This window comes from Pituophis catenifer, unplaced genomic scaffold (genome assembly GCF_029215685.1).
Source record: "Pituophis catenifer annectens isolate HBS135680 unplaced genomic scaffold, rPitCat1.0.hap2 SCAF_2, whole genome shotgun sequence".
In the NCBI taxonomy this organism is placed as follows: Eukaryota; Metazoa; Chordata; class Lepidosauria; order Squamata; family Colubridae; genus Pituophis; species Pituophis catenifer.
Window position 1 is genome coordinate 172,291,765 of NW_027256882.1, and position 20,950 is coordinate 172,312,714.

The 20,950-nt window shown below is 42.2% G+C and overlaps 2 protein-coding genes and 1 non-coding gene across 5 annotated transcripts in view; 2 read left to right on the forward strand and 1 right to left on the reverse strand.

Moving 5' to 3' along the window:
• LOC139310283 (uncharacterized) overlaps positions 1 to 3,835 on the reverse strand; it is a 30,503-nt gene extending 26,668 nt beyond the window's left edge. The window contains exons 1-2 of the mRNA XM_070934444.1: positions 3,808 to 3,835; positions 2,256 to 2,348 (exon numbers count right to left, since the gene is read on the reverse strand). Of these exons, the coding sequence (XP_070790545.1) occupies positions 2,256 to 2,348; positions 3,808 to 3,835 (121 nt within the window). The remainder of the gene's footprint in view (positions 1 to 2,255; positions 2,349 to 3,807) is intronic.
• Positions 3,836 to 5,524: 1,689 nt separating this feature from the next.
• On the forward strand, positions 5,525 to 5,596 carry TRNAE-UUC (transfer RNA glutamic acid (anticodon UUC)). Its single transcript has one exon. It is a non-coding gene; the product is annotated as a tRNA-Glu (tRNA).
• Positions 5,597 to 18,147: 12,551 nt separating this feature from the next.
• Positions 18,148 to 20,950, forward strand: part of CDK16 (cyclin dependent kinase 16) — a 64,862-nt gene continuing 62,059 nt past the window's right edge. For all 3 annotated transcript variants that reach the window (XM_070938048.1, XM_070938047.1, XM_070938049.1), the window contains exon 1: positions 18,148 to 18,269. The gene's annotated coding sequence lies outside the window, so the exon portion shown is untranslated. The remainder of the gene's footprint in view (positions 18,270 to 20,950) is intronic.

The following is a 20,950-nucleotide window of genomic DNA, read 5'->3' on the forward strand; positions in this document are numbered from 1 at the left end:
TGCCTTCCAAGGGATCCTCCCGCGCTCCCGGATGGAGCAGGGAGCGGGTTACCCTGAACAGGGCGGCCGGACGATTCCCTGATGACGCAATAGAGGCGGAAAAGTAGTTAAACTTTGCCGTCTTTATCGCCACTAGGTAGGTCTTAATATGCGACCTTACCAGTGTTCGGTCAGATTCAGCGAGACTGGCCCTCCAACCACTCTCTAGGCGTCTTTTCCGGCGTTTCATCTCCCTCAGCTCCTCGGTGAACCAAGGAGCCGCGAGGGATCGACACCGGGTCAGAGGCCGCAAAGGCACGACTCGATCCAAGGCCCCACCAGCCGCCCGATCCCAGGCAGCTACCAGGTCCTCGGCCGAGTCGTGTGCCAGATCTTCAGGAATTGGCCCAAGCTCCGTCTGGAACCTATCAGGATCCATCAGGCGCCTGGGGCGGATCCATCTAATTGGGTCCGCCTCCCTGCGGCGGGGTGTAGCGGTTCGAAGGTCCAGATGAAGGAGTGAGTGATCTGACCATGACAAGGGTTTCATGTCTATATCCCGTATAATAAGACCACTCAACCACTGGCCAGAGACAAAAATCAGGTCCAGCGTGTGTCCCCCCCTGTGAGTGGGGCCATGAACTAACTGGGTCAGGTCCATGGCCGTCATGGAAGCCATGAACTCCCGAGCCATCTCTGACGTTTCACCAACGGACGGCAGATTGAAATCACCCATGACCATAAGCCTGGGTGTATCAACTGCCACCGTGGCTATCACGTCGAGTAGCTCGGGCAGGGCCGTTGCCACGCGGCAGGGAGCCAGGTACGTAAGCAGCAAGCCCATCTGAACCCCATGACCCCATCTCACAAAGAGGGACTCACACCCGGCAATCTGTGGCACAGTGGTCTCCCTCGGACCCAGACCTTCGTTAATAATAACCGCCACCCCCCCCGCCCCTCCCCTGGGCCCTCGGCTGATGGAATGCTCTGAAGCCTGGTGGACACATCTCAACCAGAGGGACCCCTCCCTCCGGGCCCAACCAGGTCTCCGTAATACCCGCCAGGTCCGCTCCCCCCTCTTGAATAAGATCGTAAATGAGGGGGCCCTTATTTACCACAGACCTGGCGTTGCACAGCATCAGCCGGAGGCCCAGGTCCTGAGTATCTGAGCCACCTAGTATCCGAGGGGAGCCTTGAGGACCGGGGCGTGCAATCGCTCTCAAGTAGCGAGTGCGCACCCCCGGCACAAGATAAGGTCCTCTGCTCCCGCCATATCTGCCCCTCCCATCCACCGTGCTGATGACATCCCCAATCCCTCGTCCTGCGCCCTCCAGACCGTTACCCTGTGCCAGGCTGGGCCCTGACCTAGGTGGATTACCCCCCCCCATCCCCTTTGGTCGCCCTCCCAGTTCCCCTTAAAAGATTATTAAAAACCCTAATTAAAAAAACCCTCAATCCCCGCTTTAAAACATGCCACCTCTCGGGGCTCCAAAGCCCATCCTTAAGGTAGGCCTTCGATAGAGTGGAAGGCCATCGCCGCGAGAGGGGGGCATCTCGCAGCGCAAGCAAATCTGCCGAGGTATAAGCCATACAAGTATGATGAGATGGAAAAGGGGAACCTTGGATGTCAGCGAAATTTAAAGATAGTCATTGAGGTGAGAGATGGCAAAAGAGGCTGGCCAGGATGAAGCTGGGGCCCCTTCACTCTCTCACAGTGATGGGGCGACCAGATCAGATGGTTGCAGTGCAGGCGGATGGCCACAGCCGTTCTCTCACCGCGGCTGGATGTAAAAGGCCAACAATAGTCACTTTCTCCCTGCAGATGGAGCAGCAGTCCTTGACCTGGACTCTCAGCTTCTCCCTCCAGGTTAATGTAGGAAGACAAATTGAAGCTATAGCACAAGTTATTGTCATTTTCCTAGAACCTAGAGTTAACCACTCGAGAGAAAGCCACACAGTTCTTTGGATTCACTTCCTGAAAGATGTTGCAGAGAGTGAACACTGCATCTGTTTGCAACATTTTAAGGCAGCTGCCAGACAATCCTGGGAGTAGACCCGGCTGCTTTAAGATGCTGCAGGCAAGATGTTCCATGAAGGCTCCTGCGGTGCATTTTAAAACATTCTCTGGAGATTGAATCTGATGCACTGCACCGCTTTACTAAATAGCATTACTTCACCCTTGCATCATCAGATGGGATACCATATTAAGAGACAAAGATCAGATTGAAGAATTCCTAACAATTCACAATAAAAGACAGAGGAGGATCAAAACTCACCCAGGGCAGCAAAACCGACATACTTGTTCTGGAAATAACTCGGATTCAACTTGAGTTTTGCAAGGCTACCTAGACATTCCACTTCCACCTGATCTGAACCGCAAAGAGGAAGAATATTTTATTAGATGTTAATCTCATCTTTCATTCAGGAACACAAAGTGGTGTATCTAGTCTTTCCTTTGCCTATTTCTCCCAACAATTGCCCTGTAAGGGATGTTGCAAGCTGACTGGATTTGTTTTAGCAGAGGAACAAAGTTTCCAAAAGGATCAGGTCACGATCCCTCCACCGGGCTAGGCAACTGCTCAGAATATCTGAAATTCCTGACATGATCCAATTGATAACTAGAGAAGCCTGCACCAATTCACCAGCTTCTCCAGACATTTTACACTCCAATTCCTTTCTTTCCAGCCAGAGACTAAAGGCCTAAAAGATAATCCAAATAACTAAAGCATGTTAAGATGGGGAAGGCTGCGATAAAGAACACCAAACCAGCTCACTCTGTGCATAACCTGTATGAATTATGAATATGGTATGGAAGAGCTTGGAAGAATTTAACAAGAGAGCTTTGCCCAAGTCTGAGTCCCAAGATGCTTTTCCAATGGAGCAATAGCCAGAAGTATAATATCTGTTGCTATCTCTAACTGAACCTACAGATCTGATCTTTCTTATTAACCGTTCTAATAAGGAATAATGGAAGAAATTATTAGTCAAAGTATCTAGAACAGAGGTGTTAAACTCAAGGCCCGGGGGCCGGATCTGGCCTGCGGGGTGCTTAGAACTGGCCCGTGGAGCCGCCCTGGAAACAGTGAAGGAGTGGCCCGCAGTGCCTCTGCCAATGAAAATGAAACTCCGTTTTTGCTGGCAGAGGGTTGCAGGAGGCTGTCGCAGCTGAAAATGGAGCTCGTGAGGGACATGTGCAGCTTTCCCGAGCTCCAATTTTGCTGGCAGAGGGTTACAGGAGGCCATTGCAGCCGAAAACGGAACTCGGGAGCCCGTTTTCACTGCCAGAGCACTCGGGCCATTACAGGCGCCCCTGACATGAGTGATATCAAGCTGGCTATGCCACCCTGGCCATGTCCATTCCGCTGCCCCTGCCCCCCTGAGGTCAAACACAACTCTGATGTGGCCCTCAATTCAATTGAGTTTAACACCCCTGTTCTAGAAGGTACCAATTTCTTTCCTTAGTAAGTTGCACCTTGGGAATGAGCAAGACAGAATCTCTTCCCGATTTGTGTGCTTAGTCAAGGTGAGGACTAGGCCGCCTTCTATTTCTTTAAAAGGAAGAAAAGTGGGTGAGGGACACCTGTGACTCTACATCAGAGGGGTCAAACTTGTGTCGTCACGGCAGCGTTATGCCTTTTGTATCATGACTTTTTTTCCCTTCGCTAAACCGGGCATGGCCATGGCCAGCAAATGATGCATCCGGTTTGTGGGCCGTGAGTTTGACAGCCCTGTTCTACACCATTGAGATGTCCTTCTCCAGAGGCAGTCAAAGCCATACAAAGATCTTACAAAGCAGTTTGTTTTGCATTTGCGGAGCCTCCTGCTTACCTGTTAGAGAAACAAACTGGAGCCACATTCTGGGGACCAGAACAACGAGGAGAAACAGTCTGAAAGAGATATTACGGTACAGGTCACATTTTATACAGGCAACTCAATCACAAGGGGCACCCTCCTCACTCTTCCCAGGCTGGTTGGTATGCTTGATAAGATGCTGGCTAGCTGCAGCATAACCTGAGATTCCAGGATCCAGCGCAGCTGAAATCCAAAACCCATTTCAGGGTCTTCCCTTGCAGGAAGAGCAGCTGCTCAGTAGCTTTCATTCAGTTCCATTCTCACAGAAAATCCATTGCCAGAATAAGTTAACACCCAGACTCAATCTTTCCATTAAGCCAAAACCCATAAGGCACAGTAGAGATGATGGGTTTATGTACCACTTTGACAAATATCAAATAAATCACATCTTGGTTTTTGTTGGCAAACCCAGAGAGAGCATAATACATCCAGTCTGAGTTCATATCTTAGAATACCACCATAGTTTAGTCAAATGGTGCCACTGGCTGGCTTCAGAAAGTGCTTGGTTTACAACCCACAATGGATTGATTGACCCATCATATCCAGCCAAATCAAATAAAATCACAGGATGCAATAAGTTACCCCCATGCTCACAAATTTTGGGTTAGAGATGGACTCAGGTAGAACTATACTTTATAACTATAGTTAATTATTTAACTATACACACTAAGCTATCTGCTATGGTTTGCAACTAATAGATGATTAAGCCAAAATAAAAAAAAACAAACCACATTACAATTTAGCATAAGAAGCTACGTGGTTTTTAGAATATAGTGATAAAATCTAGGGAAAGCTAGCCCTCTATTGTGTCAAATATTTGGGTTCACGTATCGCATTAAGCTATTATATTGATAGTTTTGTAAGCTGTGTGAACCCAACCAGTTGTTGCTTATCTAATAAACCACAGTTAAGTAAAATGCAGTTTAATATGACCCACAATCCCAAATAGAAAGCTTATTTTAAGTAAGATAAAATTTTTCCAACTTTTTCCACCATCCCCCTAAGCTCACCTTATTGCAAGATATGAAACCATTCTGCTGGAACATGAGAAGGACAAAACTACCAAGCTAAAAGTTCTCTTCCGTAGGATCACTCAGACTTTCCCCATCAGTACAAAAGCAATTTCAGAAGAGAACATTAGGGAGGAGAGCTTGCAGCTGCCTTTTAACCAGCTCTGCCCCACGCTATCCCAGGTGTCTGCAGTTATCTCCCGCCAGTTTACCTCTTTCCCTTACTCCTTAATTGGATTCATCAGAGGAAGATGTTGCTCTTATGGGGAGCTGTTGGGTTGCAAACCTCTGGATTAACGCTGGATGGCAAGGAATCGAAACAATCCTCTTCCTCATTGCTGCCCTCTGGTGGATTTTCGGAATTATGCAGTCTGGATCAACATCTCAGGTCCGAAGGGACCTCGAGCTGCAATCCTAAATGCGCCTTCCTGGATGTTAACTTCCTCATAGAATTTACTATCAGGTAAACGTAGGGAGACTCCAGCGGGCCACAGAAGGTATTCTTTCATTTAAGATACTACTGTAGTAGTCTTATTGCTGCATAGGACTGACAATGCAAAGGAAAGTGACTGCTTTAAATTAAAGCACTTTGCTGTCCCTCCAAAAGATGGCAGGCACGGGCTGGCTTGACTTGACTTTCTTCAGTCTTGACCTGAGCCGGGGAAATAAATTGAATATGTCCTTCCCATATGGTCTAGCGGTTAGGATTCCTGGTTTTCACCCAGGCGGCCCGGGTTCGACTCCCGGTATGGGAAAGATTACTTTTGCAACAACGTTTTTGGTCTTTTTGCTAAATTGGAGGATATTAATTTTAAATTAGCTCACGAGAAATTTTTTTGTTAGGTTCTGTGCTTTTGTAAATCCTGCCCTAGGTATTTGAAAAATGCTTGCCATAGTGCTATTTATCCATAAATTCCATTTTCTTGTGTGCTCTATTTATATTTTTACATACCATCCGTTCAATTCAAGGGTCTTTTACAATATTTAAGAAAGGCAATACTGCATAAGAAAATATTGTTTAATGCAACGTTCATAAAATACAACCAACCTAGAGTAAGATTACTTGACATTCTGAAGATTACAGTGCAAATTAGAAAGTAAGATGAGCATGTTATATGCCTTATATAAAGCCCATTTTGAATGAAGAAGCTGATGGCCTACTGACATTGTTAAACTATGACTCCCAACATCCCTTGCTGGTGTCCATTCTAGGGAAAGCTCTCTAGGGAAATATACTGTAGTCCACTCCAGTTCCAGGTGTTTTTAGTCATCTCCAGATGTTTAAATGTTTACTTTTCATTTCCAGTTGTAAAAAATGATTATGGTTGGGTGCACAGCCAGATGAGTTTGCATTGTTATCCACCTACTGGGTCCTTCTCAAGAACCTGGGAGAGACAGATGTTGCTTGACGGAAGGAACTGTCACAGGATGTAAGCTGTTCCCAGCTGCTCTTTGCAGTTGACTGATGGTGATTTTTGTCATCGTTGTCATCATTATGCTTGTCAGACTGGATTTGGCATTTTTGTCTGTCAGCTTCATCTGGAACCGCCTGTGCTTCGCCGGACAAACACCACACGCACATGCTCAAAAGGTGAGGCTATCCGGTTTAATCGTAGCTTACATGGCGGTCATACAGTAAGCGCTGAAGTTCTTCAATGAGGATTAAAGTCGGAGACGGCCAGTTCCGCCATTTATCCGGCTTTATAGAATGCTATTCAAACATCCCGCTCTCGCTCTATTATAGATTTAAAGTAACCACGCTATCTATCCCATTCTGGTTCGTTGTGGTTCACCATCTGCTTCCGGATTGCCGCTGTTCTCTTGTATCATCGGTATCTGCTTTATACTAATGTCATTATATCTATCGATCCCCCCGTTTCCCTATACCGTCCACCACCTGATATCACCGTGCCAGGCTAAGCGCTACAACACCCCCCTTCACCGTGTCTTTGTTCTTCTGGCCCATCGTGCTTTATACAGTTGCTCATGTTCAGGTGGGTCATATTCCCCAGGAGCTTGTGTCGAGGAGTTTTCTGACACTCGACAGTTAACTCTTTCCCAAAGACCTGGGACAGGCAGATGTTGCTGAATAGTATTAAAGGTATCGTTGCAGGATACCTTTTACCTGTGCCAAGTAACGCTGCCTTTTGCAATTGACTGGTAGTGATTTGGTCAATGCCAATGGTGATGCCCCAGATGTTATTTTTTATACAATATATTTATTATACATTTTATATTATATATTTATATTTATTTATATATGACGTACACATCATTATATATGCCTTTGAGTCAGTGGTGAAATCCAATTTTTTCTACTACCAGTTCTGTGGGCCTGGCTTGGTGGGCGAGGCAGGGGAAGGATACTGCAAAATCTCCATTCCCTCACTACTCCTGGGGGAAGCATATTGCAAAATCTCCATTCCCACCCCACTCTGGGGCCAGCCAGAGGTAGTATTTGCCGATTCTCCGAACTACTCCAAATTTCCGCTACCGGTTCTCTGAACTGCTCAAAATTTCAGCTTCTGGAGAACGCTACCGGTTCTCCAGAACCGGTCAGAACCTGTTGGATTTCACCCCTGCTTTGAGTCAGTCCTGAGTCCTGACAACCTGAACTAATCGCCTACTTTCTATGGCTGAGAAAGAGAGACTGGCCAAAAGTCACCCATTCAGAGTTTCCCGAGTTTTAGTCTGATGCCTGACCACTACACCAACTGGCTCTCAAAGATTATGGTAAAAGTTTATGGGAAGAGTAGTCCAAAACAGGTAAATCACATCTTGTGGGAAAGCTGTCTTATGGGAATATACTTTGCATATGATCAGGACAGACTTCCTTGATACTTTTATTTACATATTAATTTTTACACATTAAGGAGCCAAATCCTAATCAGATTGTGATGTGTTTGTACATGTTTAATTTTTTGAATTTGCCTGAACATTTCAGAAAACAGAAGAACTGTATATAGATTATAACGGAATGGCAGCTAAATAGAAAAGTCAATGGCATCTGTCATGTGAATCTTAATTCTACATACTTATCATTTTTCATTTTTTAAAATCTGCTGTGGACAGAGATGTTACTTTCTGCAGATTTTTCTTTGGCCTTCCAGGAGAAAGATTTTTCCCCCCACTCTAGAATGCCATTTAGTTTAAAGATATTCCCTTGGCATGATTTGTTTAATGACTGCTTGCTATTTCTCCCTCTTTAAAAGAAGAAAAGCTCCTGGCAACATCTTGTGCTTTTTGTAAGCAGAGGCCTCCCAAAATAAAAAGATGCCCCTCTTGAATATCCTGGTTTTAAAGGCTCAGGCACCTCTTTCTCAGGAGAAGGAAAGAAACAGTAGGCAAAGAAAACTAGTTAACCTATTGGGAGATGCAAGAACAAGAGCATGAAGGATAAAAGATAAAACCAAAAGAACAACTGGTTGCAGAGGATATGGTTTTTGTATAGACAGTTAAAAAGAAAGATTTAAAGCAGATAATAGGGCATTTGGAACTGAGCAGCAGAAGCCAAAATTTGAAGCTGATTATGTATTTGATTAAAATGTACAATTTTTTCTACATGCAATTTGAAACAGAACAATTGAAAGCTGGCATGATAAAATGGGCTAAGAACTTTTGTGATAACATAATATTGAGATGGTGGGAAAACATGTGGTTAAAAGGATGGAAATTCATCCTACGTTATAATTTAAGAGAGAATGTTTATAAAATAATGTACTGTTGGTATATAGCTCCAGAAAAATTATCAGGAATGTATAAAAGATATTTCAAATTTATATTGTAAATGTGAACAACATGGTCATTTTATCAAATCTGGTAGACTTGTAAAAGAAGCTGATAATGTTGGGTTCAACACAATACAAATAATTTTAAAAATTAATATTCAGCTGAAATGAGAAGGGTTTTTTTGGCTGGGGCTAATAGACAATTAGAAAAATGCCATGGGAGATTATTTTTTTATATGATCATTGTTGCCAGATGTGTAATATGTGCAAAAATAGAAAGGCTCTGAATTATCCACAACAGAGGAATGAAAATGTTGGAACTAGCAGAGATGGCAAAATTGTTTGCTTAGATTAACAATTACAATTGTTAATGAACGGAAACCCCTTATGAATGTTTTCCTGAAAAAAAGGAAAAAAAACTGATTTATGGATTTGATGATTAGAAAAGGTAGATTATGGAAAGTAGAAAATTATGTTGTAACCTTAAAGAGAGGGTAAAATACAGTCCTCAATTTACAATCATTTAACAATGATTCAAAGTTATGATAGCCTTGGAAAAAATGACCTACAACTTGTACAGGTAGTCCGCGAGTTACAACCACGATTGAGCCCAAAATTTAAGTTGCTAAGTGAAACATTTGTTAAGTGACTTTTGCCCCATTTTACCACTCTCCTTGCCACATTGGCTTTGCTTGTCAGAAGATCACAATGACCCCAGGATACGGCAACTGTCATAAATATGAAACAGTTGCTAAGCATTTGAATTTTGATCATGTGACTATATGGGGATGCTGCAACAGTCATGTGAAAAACAGTCATGTCACTTTTTTCAGTGCCATTGAATGGTCAGTAAATGAATTGTTGTAAGTCAAGGACTGTATTCACAACCCCAGGTCACACAATCACAATTGGGGCTCTTGGCAGCCAGCTTGCTTTTACGATCAGTTGCAGCATTCCTTAAGGGGTCATGTGATAGCAATTTCTGACCTTGTTCCTTGATTTCCAACCAAAAAAAAAACGGGGAAGCTGGATTAGCCTAAGAACTAGCCATTCGAATTGTAAAATAGGATCTGACTGGATTTATGATTGCAACAATTTACAACAAATTCCAATCCCAATTGTGGTTGTAAATTGAGGATTACTGCCTATATAAATGTGCTTGTAGCTGCTTTTAAGAAGTTTGAAGGCCACTTATTACTTCGTGAAAAAGAAATAGAAAGGAACAGAAAAACATTCTTATTACTTTTATCCTTTTTTCTCTTCAATTCATAATTTGCATTGTTTTCATTCTGTTGAATACTTTCTTAATAAAAACTATTTTTAAAAAGGAAGGAGGAGTGGTGTTGCTTATGGAAATTGTGTGACTAAATGATAATTTTCAAGAAGCTAAGTACAGAAACCTTAACATAATCCTGTCAGGCAAAAGAGGTCTAAAATAACCCCAGAGGGCTGTTAAATTGCTCAGAGCTAATCTAATTACGCCTCTTCCTGTTAGTTGTCTGAAAGCTATAATTTACATCAACCAAGGACTTGATCTTACCTGAAAAGGAATCCTGGGTGAATCAGAACTTCATACAATATGTTTTTTTTTTTAATGAAAAAACGTCTATTGGCTTAAATGGCTGCACTGAACATAAAACAGGCTCAAGGATTAAATCAAAACCCTGGTGTGTCAAATCCTTTGATTGTACTCATGTTTTTCTCATGAGTAATCTGATTCTTTGTCTGGAACACAGCATACAATGCCATTTTTACGACTGCAGCTCTCTGATGGCTTTATTGATAATGTAGATGTCTGATTCCATATCTTTTTGAATCATCTGACTATTTTGCCAGGGTTTTATAACCTAGTTTGTAAACTTTTTTAATTAAACAATTATTTTTAAAAAGGAAGTTTGTAAAACTAGCCAGATTTTTTATGGTTTAATTTAAACCACAATTAGCTGAGTTTGCATATGAACCGTGATTTATAAACTACAATATGTCCCCCCCCACCCACCAAACAAGACAAAACACAGTATGGCATTGCAAGCTATATGGCAGTCACATGCTTCATTTGGCCAAGGTCAACTACTGTATCCAAGAAACGCAGCTAATGTTTTCTGTGAGGAATATTTCCTCAGGAAGAATTCCTTTTGATATAGCTGCCCGACTATCTTGTTCCTTAATTCTAAGCATGGGATATGAAGCAGAAAGGTTCTAGGTCCACAAAAGTGGAAAAAATAAAATCCTGTGACTTTAAGAGCTGCTTTACCTGCAGATTTATATTGCTGTGAAAAGCAGAGAGTGATTGTAAAAGTGTTAGAACAAGCTTTATTTTCTTAATCCTGGGTCATCTGGTAATTTTATATTCTGGTCAGCCATTGATTTCCCAACCCCCAAGGCCTCCAAAGACAATGTATCTCTCTCTAGGCTGGTGAGATCCTGGGAAGAGTTGTGCATGTCATCCACACCTGTTGTCTAACCCTTTTTTCTTCCAGCTGTGGTACCTGCTAGGCAACAAGATAGGCAAACCCTGGCACGTATCCTCTTGACTAAAATTGGCTTTGTTTGATAGGGACAGCCCAGCCTGCTGTGTTGCAAGGCAATACATTTTGCTGTTGCTTAGGGCAGAGAGAGAAGCGAGACACGGTTTAGAAAACACATGTAGCACCATAAACTAACTGCATTTGCTGTGCCTGCACCAAAATGGGCTTTGTTTGTACAACATAGTGCAGGGGTATCAAACTCAAGGCCCTCAGGCCGCATCCAGCCCGCAGGATGCTTAGATCGGGCTCGTGGGGCCACCCTGGAAACAATGAAGGACTGGCATGTGGTGCCTCTGCCAGTGAAAATGGAGCTTGGGAAGGCTGCATGTGGCCCTCCCAAACACCATTTTTGCTGGCAGAGGGTTGCAGGAGGCCGTCGCAGTCAAAAACAGAGCTCGGGAGCTCATTTTCCCTGGCAGAGACCAGACCACCAAAGGGACCCCTGACATGAGTGACGTTGAGCTGGCCATGGCCCCCCGGCCTCCCGGCTCCCTGAGGTCAAACATAACCCTGATGCAGCCCTTAATAAAATTTGAGTTTGACCTAGTGAATAACAAGATAACCAATCACATTTTACCTTAATATAAATATACATATTATTCCAGCTCTTGGTTAATTTCTAATTCAGCATGTCACACATGATCCAAGAAAATTAGATCAATTGAGCATGGCTAAGCACGTAACACAAACACAGTTGATGTATTCAAAATCAGGCAACTACATTTCGGCCTTGTTATACAGGTGGTTTTTGACTTACAACAGTTTGTTTAGTGATCATTCAAAGGTACAATGGCACTGAAAAAAGTGACATGACCCTTTTTTTCCACTTAATGACTGTTGCAGCATCCCCATGGTTATGTGATCAAAATTCAGACGCTTGGCAATTGACTCATATTTATGAGTGTTAGTGTCCCAGATCATGTAACCACTTTTTGCAATCTTCTGACAAAGTCAGTGGGGAAGCCAGGTTCATTTAACAAACGTGTTACTAACTTAGCAACTGTTGCAAGAAAGGTCATAAAATAGGGCAAAACTCACATGCCATTTAGTGACAAATTTTGGGTTCCATTGTAGTCATAAGTTGAGGACTACCTGGATAACATAGCCAATATACAAAATTGTTATGTCAGTTAACGCAGTTTCAGCCTTTGTTTATGTGGTTTTGAAAAAGGAGAAGAGAAAAAGCAGTCTACCAGATCTAGAGCTGATATGTTTGCTGCTATCATTGTCTGATGCAAGTTAGGTTTACCCAACACTCTTAAACTAATGCTTCCCAAATCGGTAAATTACCCAATTGGATAAAAGTGGTTTTTCTTTAGGTAATGACACATGAACCCATTATCCAATCACAACAGGAACATTTAAATTGACTTGTTTTACCTACATTGAGCAAAATGGATTTTCTGATAGGTGGTTTTGGGTAATGAAGGAAAAATTTGGGAAGCGCTGCTCTAAACTATAAACAGATGTAATACGACTCATTCAACAAACCATGGTTATAGATAAGCAATCTGATGTTCTTCAGATATTTTGGAATTTAGGACCCATAAACCCTAACAATGGTCCCTTATGAAAACTCAGTGACTTTATTTTGTCCTTTGCTCTAAATGCTATGTAATTTTGGTAGCTAATGACTGAAAGAAATGAACAGATATGTGATGGTTCCTGGTAACGATATGAAATTTAGATTGCAAACATCTGAACAGCCACTGTATGACAGAAAAATGGTCAGAATGTAGTAACTTCTGTTATCTGGATTTCTGCAGCCTCAATCTGATAGCTCTAGTTTCACAGCTTTTGAAAATTTGTTACTAAACCATATCTCTTGATCCTTATTTATGAAACAAAATCAGCTTTTCCACTATGCCCTTGGCACCAAACTCCCAAATGAAAATTCACAACAATATGAACATGCATGTGAGCAAGCATGGAATCGAGATGCCATCCAAGCTCTTTTTATACACCACCATCATTGAAATATTTACAGCTGACAATCTTGGCAGAAGATTGATCACAGCAAGCTTGCTACTAGGAGGCAGAAAAATGGCTTTCTCCATCTGTTCCCTTTTTACCCCTCCTCTGATTTATTTAGTCCTTAGGCAGGTAGGATTCCAATATGAATTAGGATCCTTTCGCTCCTGCTTTATGGGAAAGTTGGCATTGGTCAGGTCAAAATGGCAGCAATAAAACATCTGCATCAATCGACGGATTTAGTTTTTAATTTATTAAAAGAATAATAAAGAGCGGAGAAGAAAGTCATATCGATTCATATGTTATTTATTTCGACCTTTCTGACTTACCTAAAATGAGAATTTAATTTAAAAATGTTTATAGTGATAACAAATATAATAAAACAGCCATAAACACTAAAGCCCTAGAGAAAACAGAACTTTAAAAAATCCAGGCCTTCATCAAGAACTGCATACCAATGGCTAGGAATGCTGAAAGTTATAATTTAGCCCATCTGGAACATAGTAAGCTGAAAGAGGCTGACATATAGAACAATAGTCAAGGTTTGAACAAGAATTCCTCTGGGTCCACCATGCAAAAAGGACTTGGCCAGCATAACAATGTTACGAATCCTTGTCCAAGCAATTTAAATTATTTCCAGCAAAATTAACAGGCCTAAAGCCAGTTTGAAAAGGATCACAATCAACATATTTTAAATATATATATATATGGAGCTGAGGCTGGCCTGTATGCTTGGTGACTTTGTTTAAAAAGTGAATGATTGAAAATCTACACAGCCCTGCATTTTTGCCTATTTTACATCCTGCTTTTCCAGCCCCCCTCCCCCAAAATATTCTGTAGAGTAAGGAGTTTGTCACAGTCTGCAATAGTAGTATCACAACTGTTTTGTCTTCTTTGAGTACAAGGATATAATAGCATCACCAAACATGCCGGTCAAATGTTTTTCATGTTATTAGTAAAGTGGTGTTTGAAGGTCTTTGTAGGCTAGCTCTAAAGCTCCATGACCATGACATGACTAATAAAAACAGAAATAACCAGACAACCCATACAACTTTCATGCTTTCAGACAGATTTCCTTACTAGATTCCTCACTGCCTCCAACTATGACAGAATTTCTAATATGCTGTATTCACTGGAAAAGTTGGAATATGTTGAGATATATAGGCCTTGAAAATAGCCCACGTTGAACTATATATACATCACTGTCATCAGCACAGGAATGTTTCATGACATTTTAATTTTTATGTCATAAAACGTTTTATAACATTTGCCAAAGGGGTTATGGTTCCCAAATTTTGGACACATTCTATAAATTAGCCCATTTGAGGTACCTTGGTTCAAAAATTGTTGCCCTGTAATGCATAATTTCATCTACTTAAAGGGTATGGGAACCAGAGTTTTATTGGTATATTTTAGTAAAAAGTAGTATATAGATTGAGGAAACAAATGTACAAGGATAGGATGCGGAGTATTTGGTTAAGCCCACTTGGGAAAATAATCTTTGACCTGAACTGATCATAAACTAAAAGTGAGTCAGCAGTGTGATATGACTGCCAAAAAAGGCAAATGGCTAAATCAAAGGAAATATATCTTTTCCTCCAATGAGAAGGAATAATTTTATCCCACTGCTCATACCCATCTCTAATACTGTGTCCAATTCTGGGTACTGTATTTCAAGAAAAGTTAAGATGCAAAAAAAGGAAATGGGGATGGATCAGGAGATTATAAACTAAATCTCCTATGGACAGATTAAAGGTAACTTTAGTTCACTTTAGAGTAGTGTTTCATAAAGTGTGGTCCTAAGACCCCCTGGGGGTCCCCAAAGCTCTCTGGGGTCCATGAAATCAAAATTGTTTTTCAGCCTGTGTTGAGAAATACAGTATTAAAATCAAACAACTGTGAGAAGCAGTAGCGAATGTGTCAATTTTAATATAATAAATATTGATAAGTATAAACCATATAAGCACAAACTCTTTTGGGGTCCTCCATAGTTTTTAAAAGTGGAAAGATATCCTGAATTATAAATAAACCACTGGTCTAGAAAATATGGCAGAGGTGGATAGCATTCTGCAAGTTATTTGAAGGCAGTGGAGTAATCCTCGACTTCCAACAGTTCATTTAGTGATAATTTGAAGTTATGGCACCAAAAAAAGTGACTGACAGTTTTTCAGTGATGATTTTTGCAGCATCCCCATGATCATGTGATCAAAATTCAGATGCTTGGCAATTGGTTCATACTTATGACCAGGGGTGAAATCCAGCAGGTTCTGGAGAACCGGTAGCATACATTTTGAGTAATTCGGAGAACTGGCAAATGCCACCTCTGGCTGGCCTCAGAGTGGAGTGGGAATGGAGACTTTGCAATATACTTCCCCCAGGAGTGGGGAGGGAATGGGGATTTTGCAGTATCCTTCCCTTGGAGGGGGTCAGAATGGAGATTTTGCAGTAGCCTTCCCCTACCAAGCCACACGACACCCACTAAGCCACGCCCACAGAACCGGTAGTAAACAAATTTGGATTTCACCACTGCTTATGACTCTTGCTGTGTCTGTGTCCCACGGTTTGCAAACTTCTGACAAGCAAAGTCAATTGGGAAGCTAGATTCACTTAACAACCAGGTTACTAACTTATCAACTTCAGCAATTCACTTAACAACTGTAACAAGAATGGTTGTAAAATGGGTTGTAAAACTAAAATGCCTCACTTAATGACAGACATTTTGGGCTCACTTGTGGTCGTAAGTTGAGGACAAACTGTACTTGGAAAATGTGTCTACCTGTTCTCTAACATAGGGTTCAGAACACAGAATAGTCACAAAAAGGCAGATCTCTGCTAAATATAAGCTTATTAAAGATAAAAGCATTCTGACAATGGTATGGGTAGGTTAGCTCCCCTTTGCTGAGCAAAAAGGCGATTATTTGTAAACTATAATTTTAATTGGATTTCTGCATTAAGTATTGTAAGAGATTAGACAAACAAATCCTTCCATTATCTCTGTGGATTCCAGTTTGCTCTTTTTAATCCAAGCTTTTTCACTGTGGGACCCTTGGCTGGAGGGCAAGTTGTTCTGGGAAATAACAGCCTTTAGAATGGTGACAATGACCTACGGTAACTGGTTACTGTGTCTTTAGTCTTGTTACTATGACAGCAGCCTTTTTCGGCCTAATAAAACTTCTGAAAAACTCCACAGAGCAACACCATGGTTCTCATTAAGGTCCCTTCTTCACATATTATCAAGGTTATGGGCAGTGTGGCAGACCAAGGGAATACGATTCGTCTGTAATCCTTCCTAGCTCAAACTTAACTAGCCAGGACGAGGCCCAGAAGCAAGACTTAATGCCATACAAGTACAGCACATTAGCTATTCACCTGAGGCTGCAAGAAAAGAAAATGCGTTTTCTCGCTCCCTTCTTAGATCCTGCTCTAACCCCAGTAATTAAAAAAAAGTGGAGATTAATTACGGCAAACTACTAGAAAGCAGGCAATGCAAAACATAACGGTGACACATTTAAAACCTCTTATTTGCTTAACGTTCAGACGGTTTGCAACAGGAAAAAAAGAAAAATCATTCGAGGACACCAATTTGGTGGTGCAAAGCAGTATTAAAATCGGCCACGATTAGTGGAAGGAAGCACGGAAGGAAAAGAAGTAATAAAAGTCTATTGCTTTCCTTTTAGGATTAGGGTAGGAAAGAAGCACCCAGTTTGCGAATTCCGCGGGAGAAACCGCCGTAGATCTCAAGCGAGTGAAGTCACGGTTTATTATTTTCGTCTTTCTTTCATTGTTCTCAGATTTCAAGGAAGAGCTTGGAATGTTCAAACAATGGCCCGAAATTTTAGACGGACGTTCCAAGTTCTGCTCCGCCGATCGCTGCGCTCTACGCTTTACGGGTGGCGGCTAAACTCGGCTCAGTTTAATCGCTTGAGATCCACCAATGTAAACCTCTCCGCCCCCCAATCACCAATAAATACTTATGGGTTAACCTGAGCCTAATTTGCTTCATTTAACTCATCGCTACCGTTTTATATGTAACTAAGGACCCAGATTGTGGGGGCAATAAGCCAACTTTGTATAGAACAACACCGCTTAGGGGGAGCCGAAAGCCCTAATAAGCAGGTATATACAAAAAAGTATGCAGGCTATTGCTATAATGCATTGTAAGCCGCCCTGAGTCTACGTAGAAGGGCGGCATATAAATTGGACTAATAAATAAAATAAATAATTAATATGGACGTCGCTTGGTTGTCGCGCAACCCATTCTTCTGCAGCTAATAAAGTAGTTTCGCTTAAACCTGGAATAGTAGTTTTGGGTTTAAGATACAGCTAACCCAGATGCGTCTCGAACCGATTTGCAGGATCCCGATTTAAATAGAGGATTTAAATACCGAGAGATTTGCGGTTATGCTCGAGCTCCTTGAAAGTGAATATGAATTGCCACTATCGGTTTTCCGAAACTAAAAGCATCCCCCCCTCACTCCTATCCAGCGAACAGTGGTGGGGCAACGTCTGCTAATGATTAAGAGGAACGGTTACTGGGGGGGGGGGAGGAAAGATAGTGTGGAATGTACCATTGTGATGCAGATGGAGGATAGGCCCGTCCTTTAATGTCTACCGAATACCTGAAAGTTGTCAAGTACAGCGACTGAGATTTATTGCAAACGGATTGCAGAGAGTTAAAAAGTTTCATCAAAATACAGAAGAAAATATCGACGTTTTTATTAAGGGGAGATTTCCCCCCCCCGCATCTCGGGAAAGTAAAAAGGCTGGGATTCTACCACATGAAATGAAAGAGGGGGATACTTTATTGTTCTCGCACAGATTCGTAAAACTCCGTATTTCTGGAAATGACTGAAGGGTTGGCTCCGTTTCTTCCTTTCCCTCCTTTAAGTGTGGGGTGACATTAATTGTGCAAGGCCTCCCGCTTTTCTAGTGGTTTTTCCCATGTTGACAGGGAATGATGGTACGCCCCAAAGGGGAGGGGAGAGTTAAGCCCAGCCAGGGGGTTGGCGTTGGTCAGTCGTAGGGTGGGAGGCGGCTGGGCTGGGGGTGGTTCTTCGGAGCTGGGAGGGAGGAGTCGAGGAGACCCGGGCTTTGGGGGGGTGACCATGGGTGGTTGAGGGGTGCCGAGTTCAGAGGCGGCCCATGCTGGCGGCCATGGCCGAGGATTACTGGGACTCGCAATAGCAATAACCGCCGCCAAGGTAAGAGACAGTTCTTTACCGAGGAGAGATTTGTGTGTGGGGGGGGGGGGGGAAGGGGGTCGTGAATCCAGCAGGACCTTTGATCCCTTGTTCCGAATCCCCCCCCCGAAGGAATTATTCTCCCAGCTTTTAGGTTGGATCTCCCGTTTCCATACGACAAATCTGATCGTGCAAGCAGTCTAGTTGACCTTTCTTTAATTCTTTACTGGCCTAAACACTCCCAATCTCCTAAATACTGTGCTTTATTAATTACTGAATTCCCGTTAAAAATATTGGCTGCCTTTCTCTTTCATTAGGGAAAAGTAGGGTCGGTGACTCTGTGTTGATCTGTTTTTCAGCTGTTTCTATTCCATATTTATCTCCAGTCTATTTCTAAACTCTTCCTCAATAGAGCTGCATGAATCAGATCCTGCTCCTTTGGCCCAAAGGCAAGCTGTTTTAGCTCAGGATATTAGAGGTCCAGACTTTCTTCTTAATCTTCCTTCCCTGGTTTCATGTTCTTTCTACAAAGTCCCTGGGATCCACCCCTTCAGTTAAGGTTTGAAACCTGGTGTATCCTTAGGGCTGAAATTAGGAAAAGTAGGGTTGGATTTACATGGATCTTGAGTCTTCATCACTTTATGTCCCATCTGTATTATTGACTCCCCCCCACCCCCAAATCTACTTCTCCCAATTAACTGCCAGGCCCTAAAGTTTCCCCATTCCTATCAGAGCTCCCTTTTTGTTCAAGTTTTTCATTGTCTTTGGCTTTTTTGAGATTCAGTCCAGATATTTAATAGTCATCCTGTGACTGGATGATTCAGGGTTAGATGTCTTTTTCTAAGAGGTGTTTGAACTTGCTCAGTGAATCTTTCACTCCTTCTGTTTTTTAAGGGACATCCTCTTGTTCTTTGCTTTATGCTCAGATTGACTTCTCAAATTGTCTTTTTTTCTCTCTCTCATCACATATAACTACTCTCTCTTGGAGGTGAGACATCTTTGCCCTTCTGATCTTAAAAGTAGTTATTCTTTCTAAATGGTTAAGTTGCATTTCATCAGTCGCATCATATAGCTTGTAGCATTTCTTTTCACAATATTGGAGAGGTGGTTAGAACTGGATGTATGTCTTTCCTAGAGAATTACGGAATCCTTCCCCTCCTCCCTCCTCCCCTTTTTACACTTTATATACATGGAAAAGGATTGTGTGCTCTTCCTTTCCTTCTCCCCTGGAAACCATGTGCAGAAATGTGTGTGGAAAGAATGTAATGGGGATCAGCATGCTTTCTGGCTAGGAAAAAGAGAGAAGAAATTGAATTCCAAAGGAGGACAAACAGATGTGAGCTGATCTCTGTTCTGGAATTCCAGCTGTTCTTGGTCAGGCTGGAAGGGAGTTCATTTTCTCCCTTCCCACCTCCAGACCTGATGCTATCACCTCTGCCTCACAAGTCTGATGATGTAATTGGGGGGGGGGCTTCCATCTCCTCTCTTCACGCAGTGCTGCGTCTGCAACTAATAATGTGTGGGTAAGTAAATGGTTCTTATGACGATGCTGGAAGGTTGGCATGGATCAGGGTTGTCCTGAGAGGAATTGCTTTGGGACAGCTGCTGGCCAGATTACCCCTGGAGACATTTGGTGCAGAAGCCTGAAAAAAGGGAGTGGGCCTAGCTGGATCTTTCTAGGTTTGTTCTCTGTAAGTAACCTAGAATTTATTAGAAGGCCAGATTTCCTTCTTGTCAGCCTGTTTTACTATTTATTTTGTTGGACCTGACAACTTAGCTGCTGCCATGTCTTTCGTAGTTAGCTTGTTCTCAGTTGGCTCCTGAACCTTTGAAGAAAATGTTTTTGTCTGTCTAGCGTGCTCATTAGGGTGCTACACAATTTGTGGGTACTTAGTTCTGTGTTGAGATGGCTTTCCCCTTCCAACTTATTTCTTTCCCTGCCAACATGGATGCTTGGTTTTTGGCACTCAGTGGACTTGGCATTTGGGCCAGGTCTCATGGATCTGCAGAGAGAACTGCATTGACATCTTAGCTGCTCAGTTAGTTTTCGGAAGACAAGGGACTTGGGAAGGCTTGGTTGCAATGAAACCTTTCTTCCCTTGTTTTTAACATTTTAAGACTCTAAGTGAATAACTTTCTTTTTGTTTAATGGCTTTTATTGGTCAGTGGATTTTAGTTACCCTGGAATGTGGCTTGTTATTGAATAAACTGTAAACAGTATCAGAATGGAGCCATCAGATATTTCTTGGAGTTGCAATACAGCACTCCAGATATTTTCAATAGTGTGTCTTAACCAATACAGGTAATGTTTGGGAATTGGGAGAGCTGTAATTCAAAATGGTACCAGATTGCCACTCTTTAACTACTTTAGTTACCCATGCAAGGCAGATCCTAGCACACTATGACAAAAGCATCTGTAGAAGGATGTCCGCAAGGTAAAAGAGCTGTACTTGATGCAGGTAAATGAGCCAACTTGCAATATTTTGAATGCATGAAATAAAAAACACAAGAGAATAGAAAATATTATACTATTGCATCCAGACTTTTGATTCCCTTATTATTCATTCACAGAATAAACTGTCTGGGGAGCGAGTCTTATTGAGTCCAGTAGGCCTTATTTCTGATTAAACCTGCATAGACTGTATTGATGGATCATCTTTCCTTGGGAGGTTGATTCTGGTCTCTCATTATTATCTCCACTG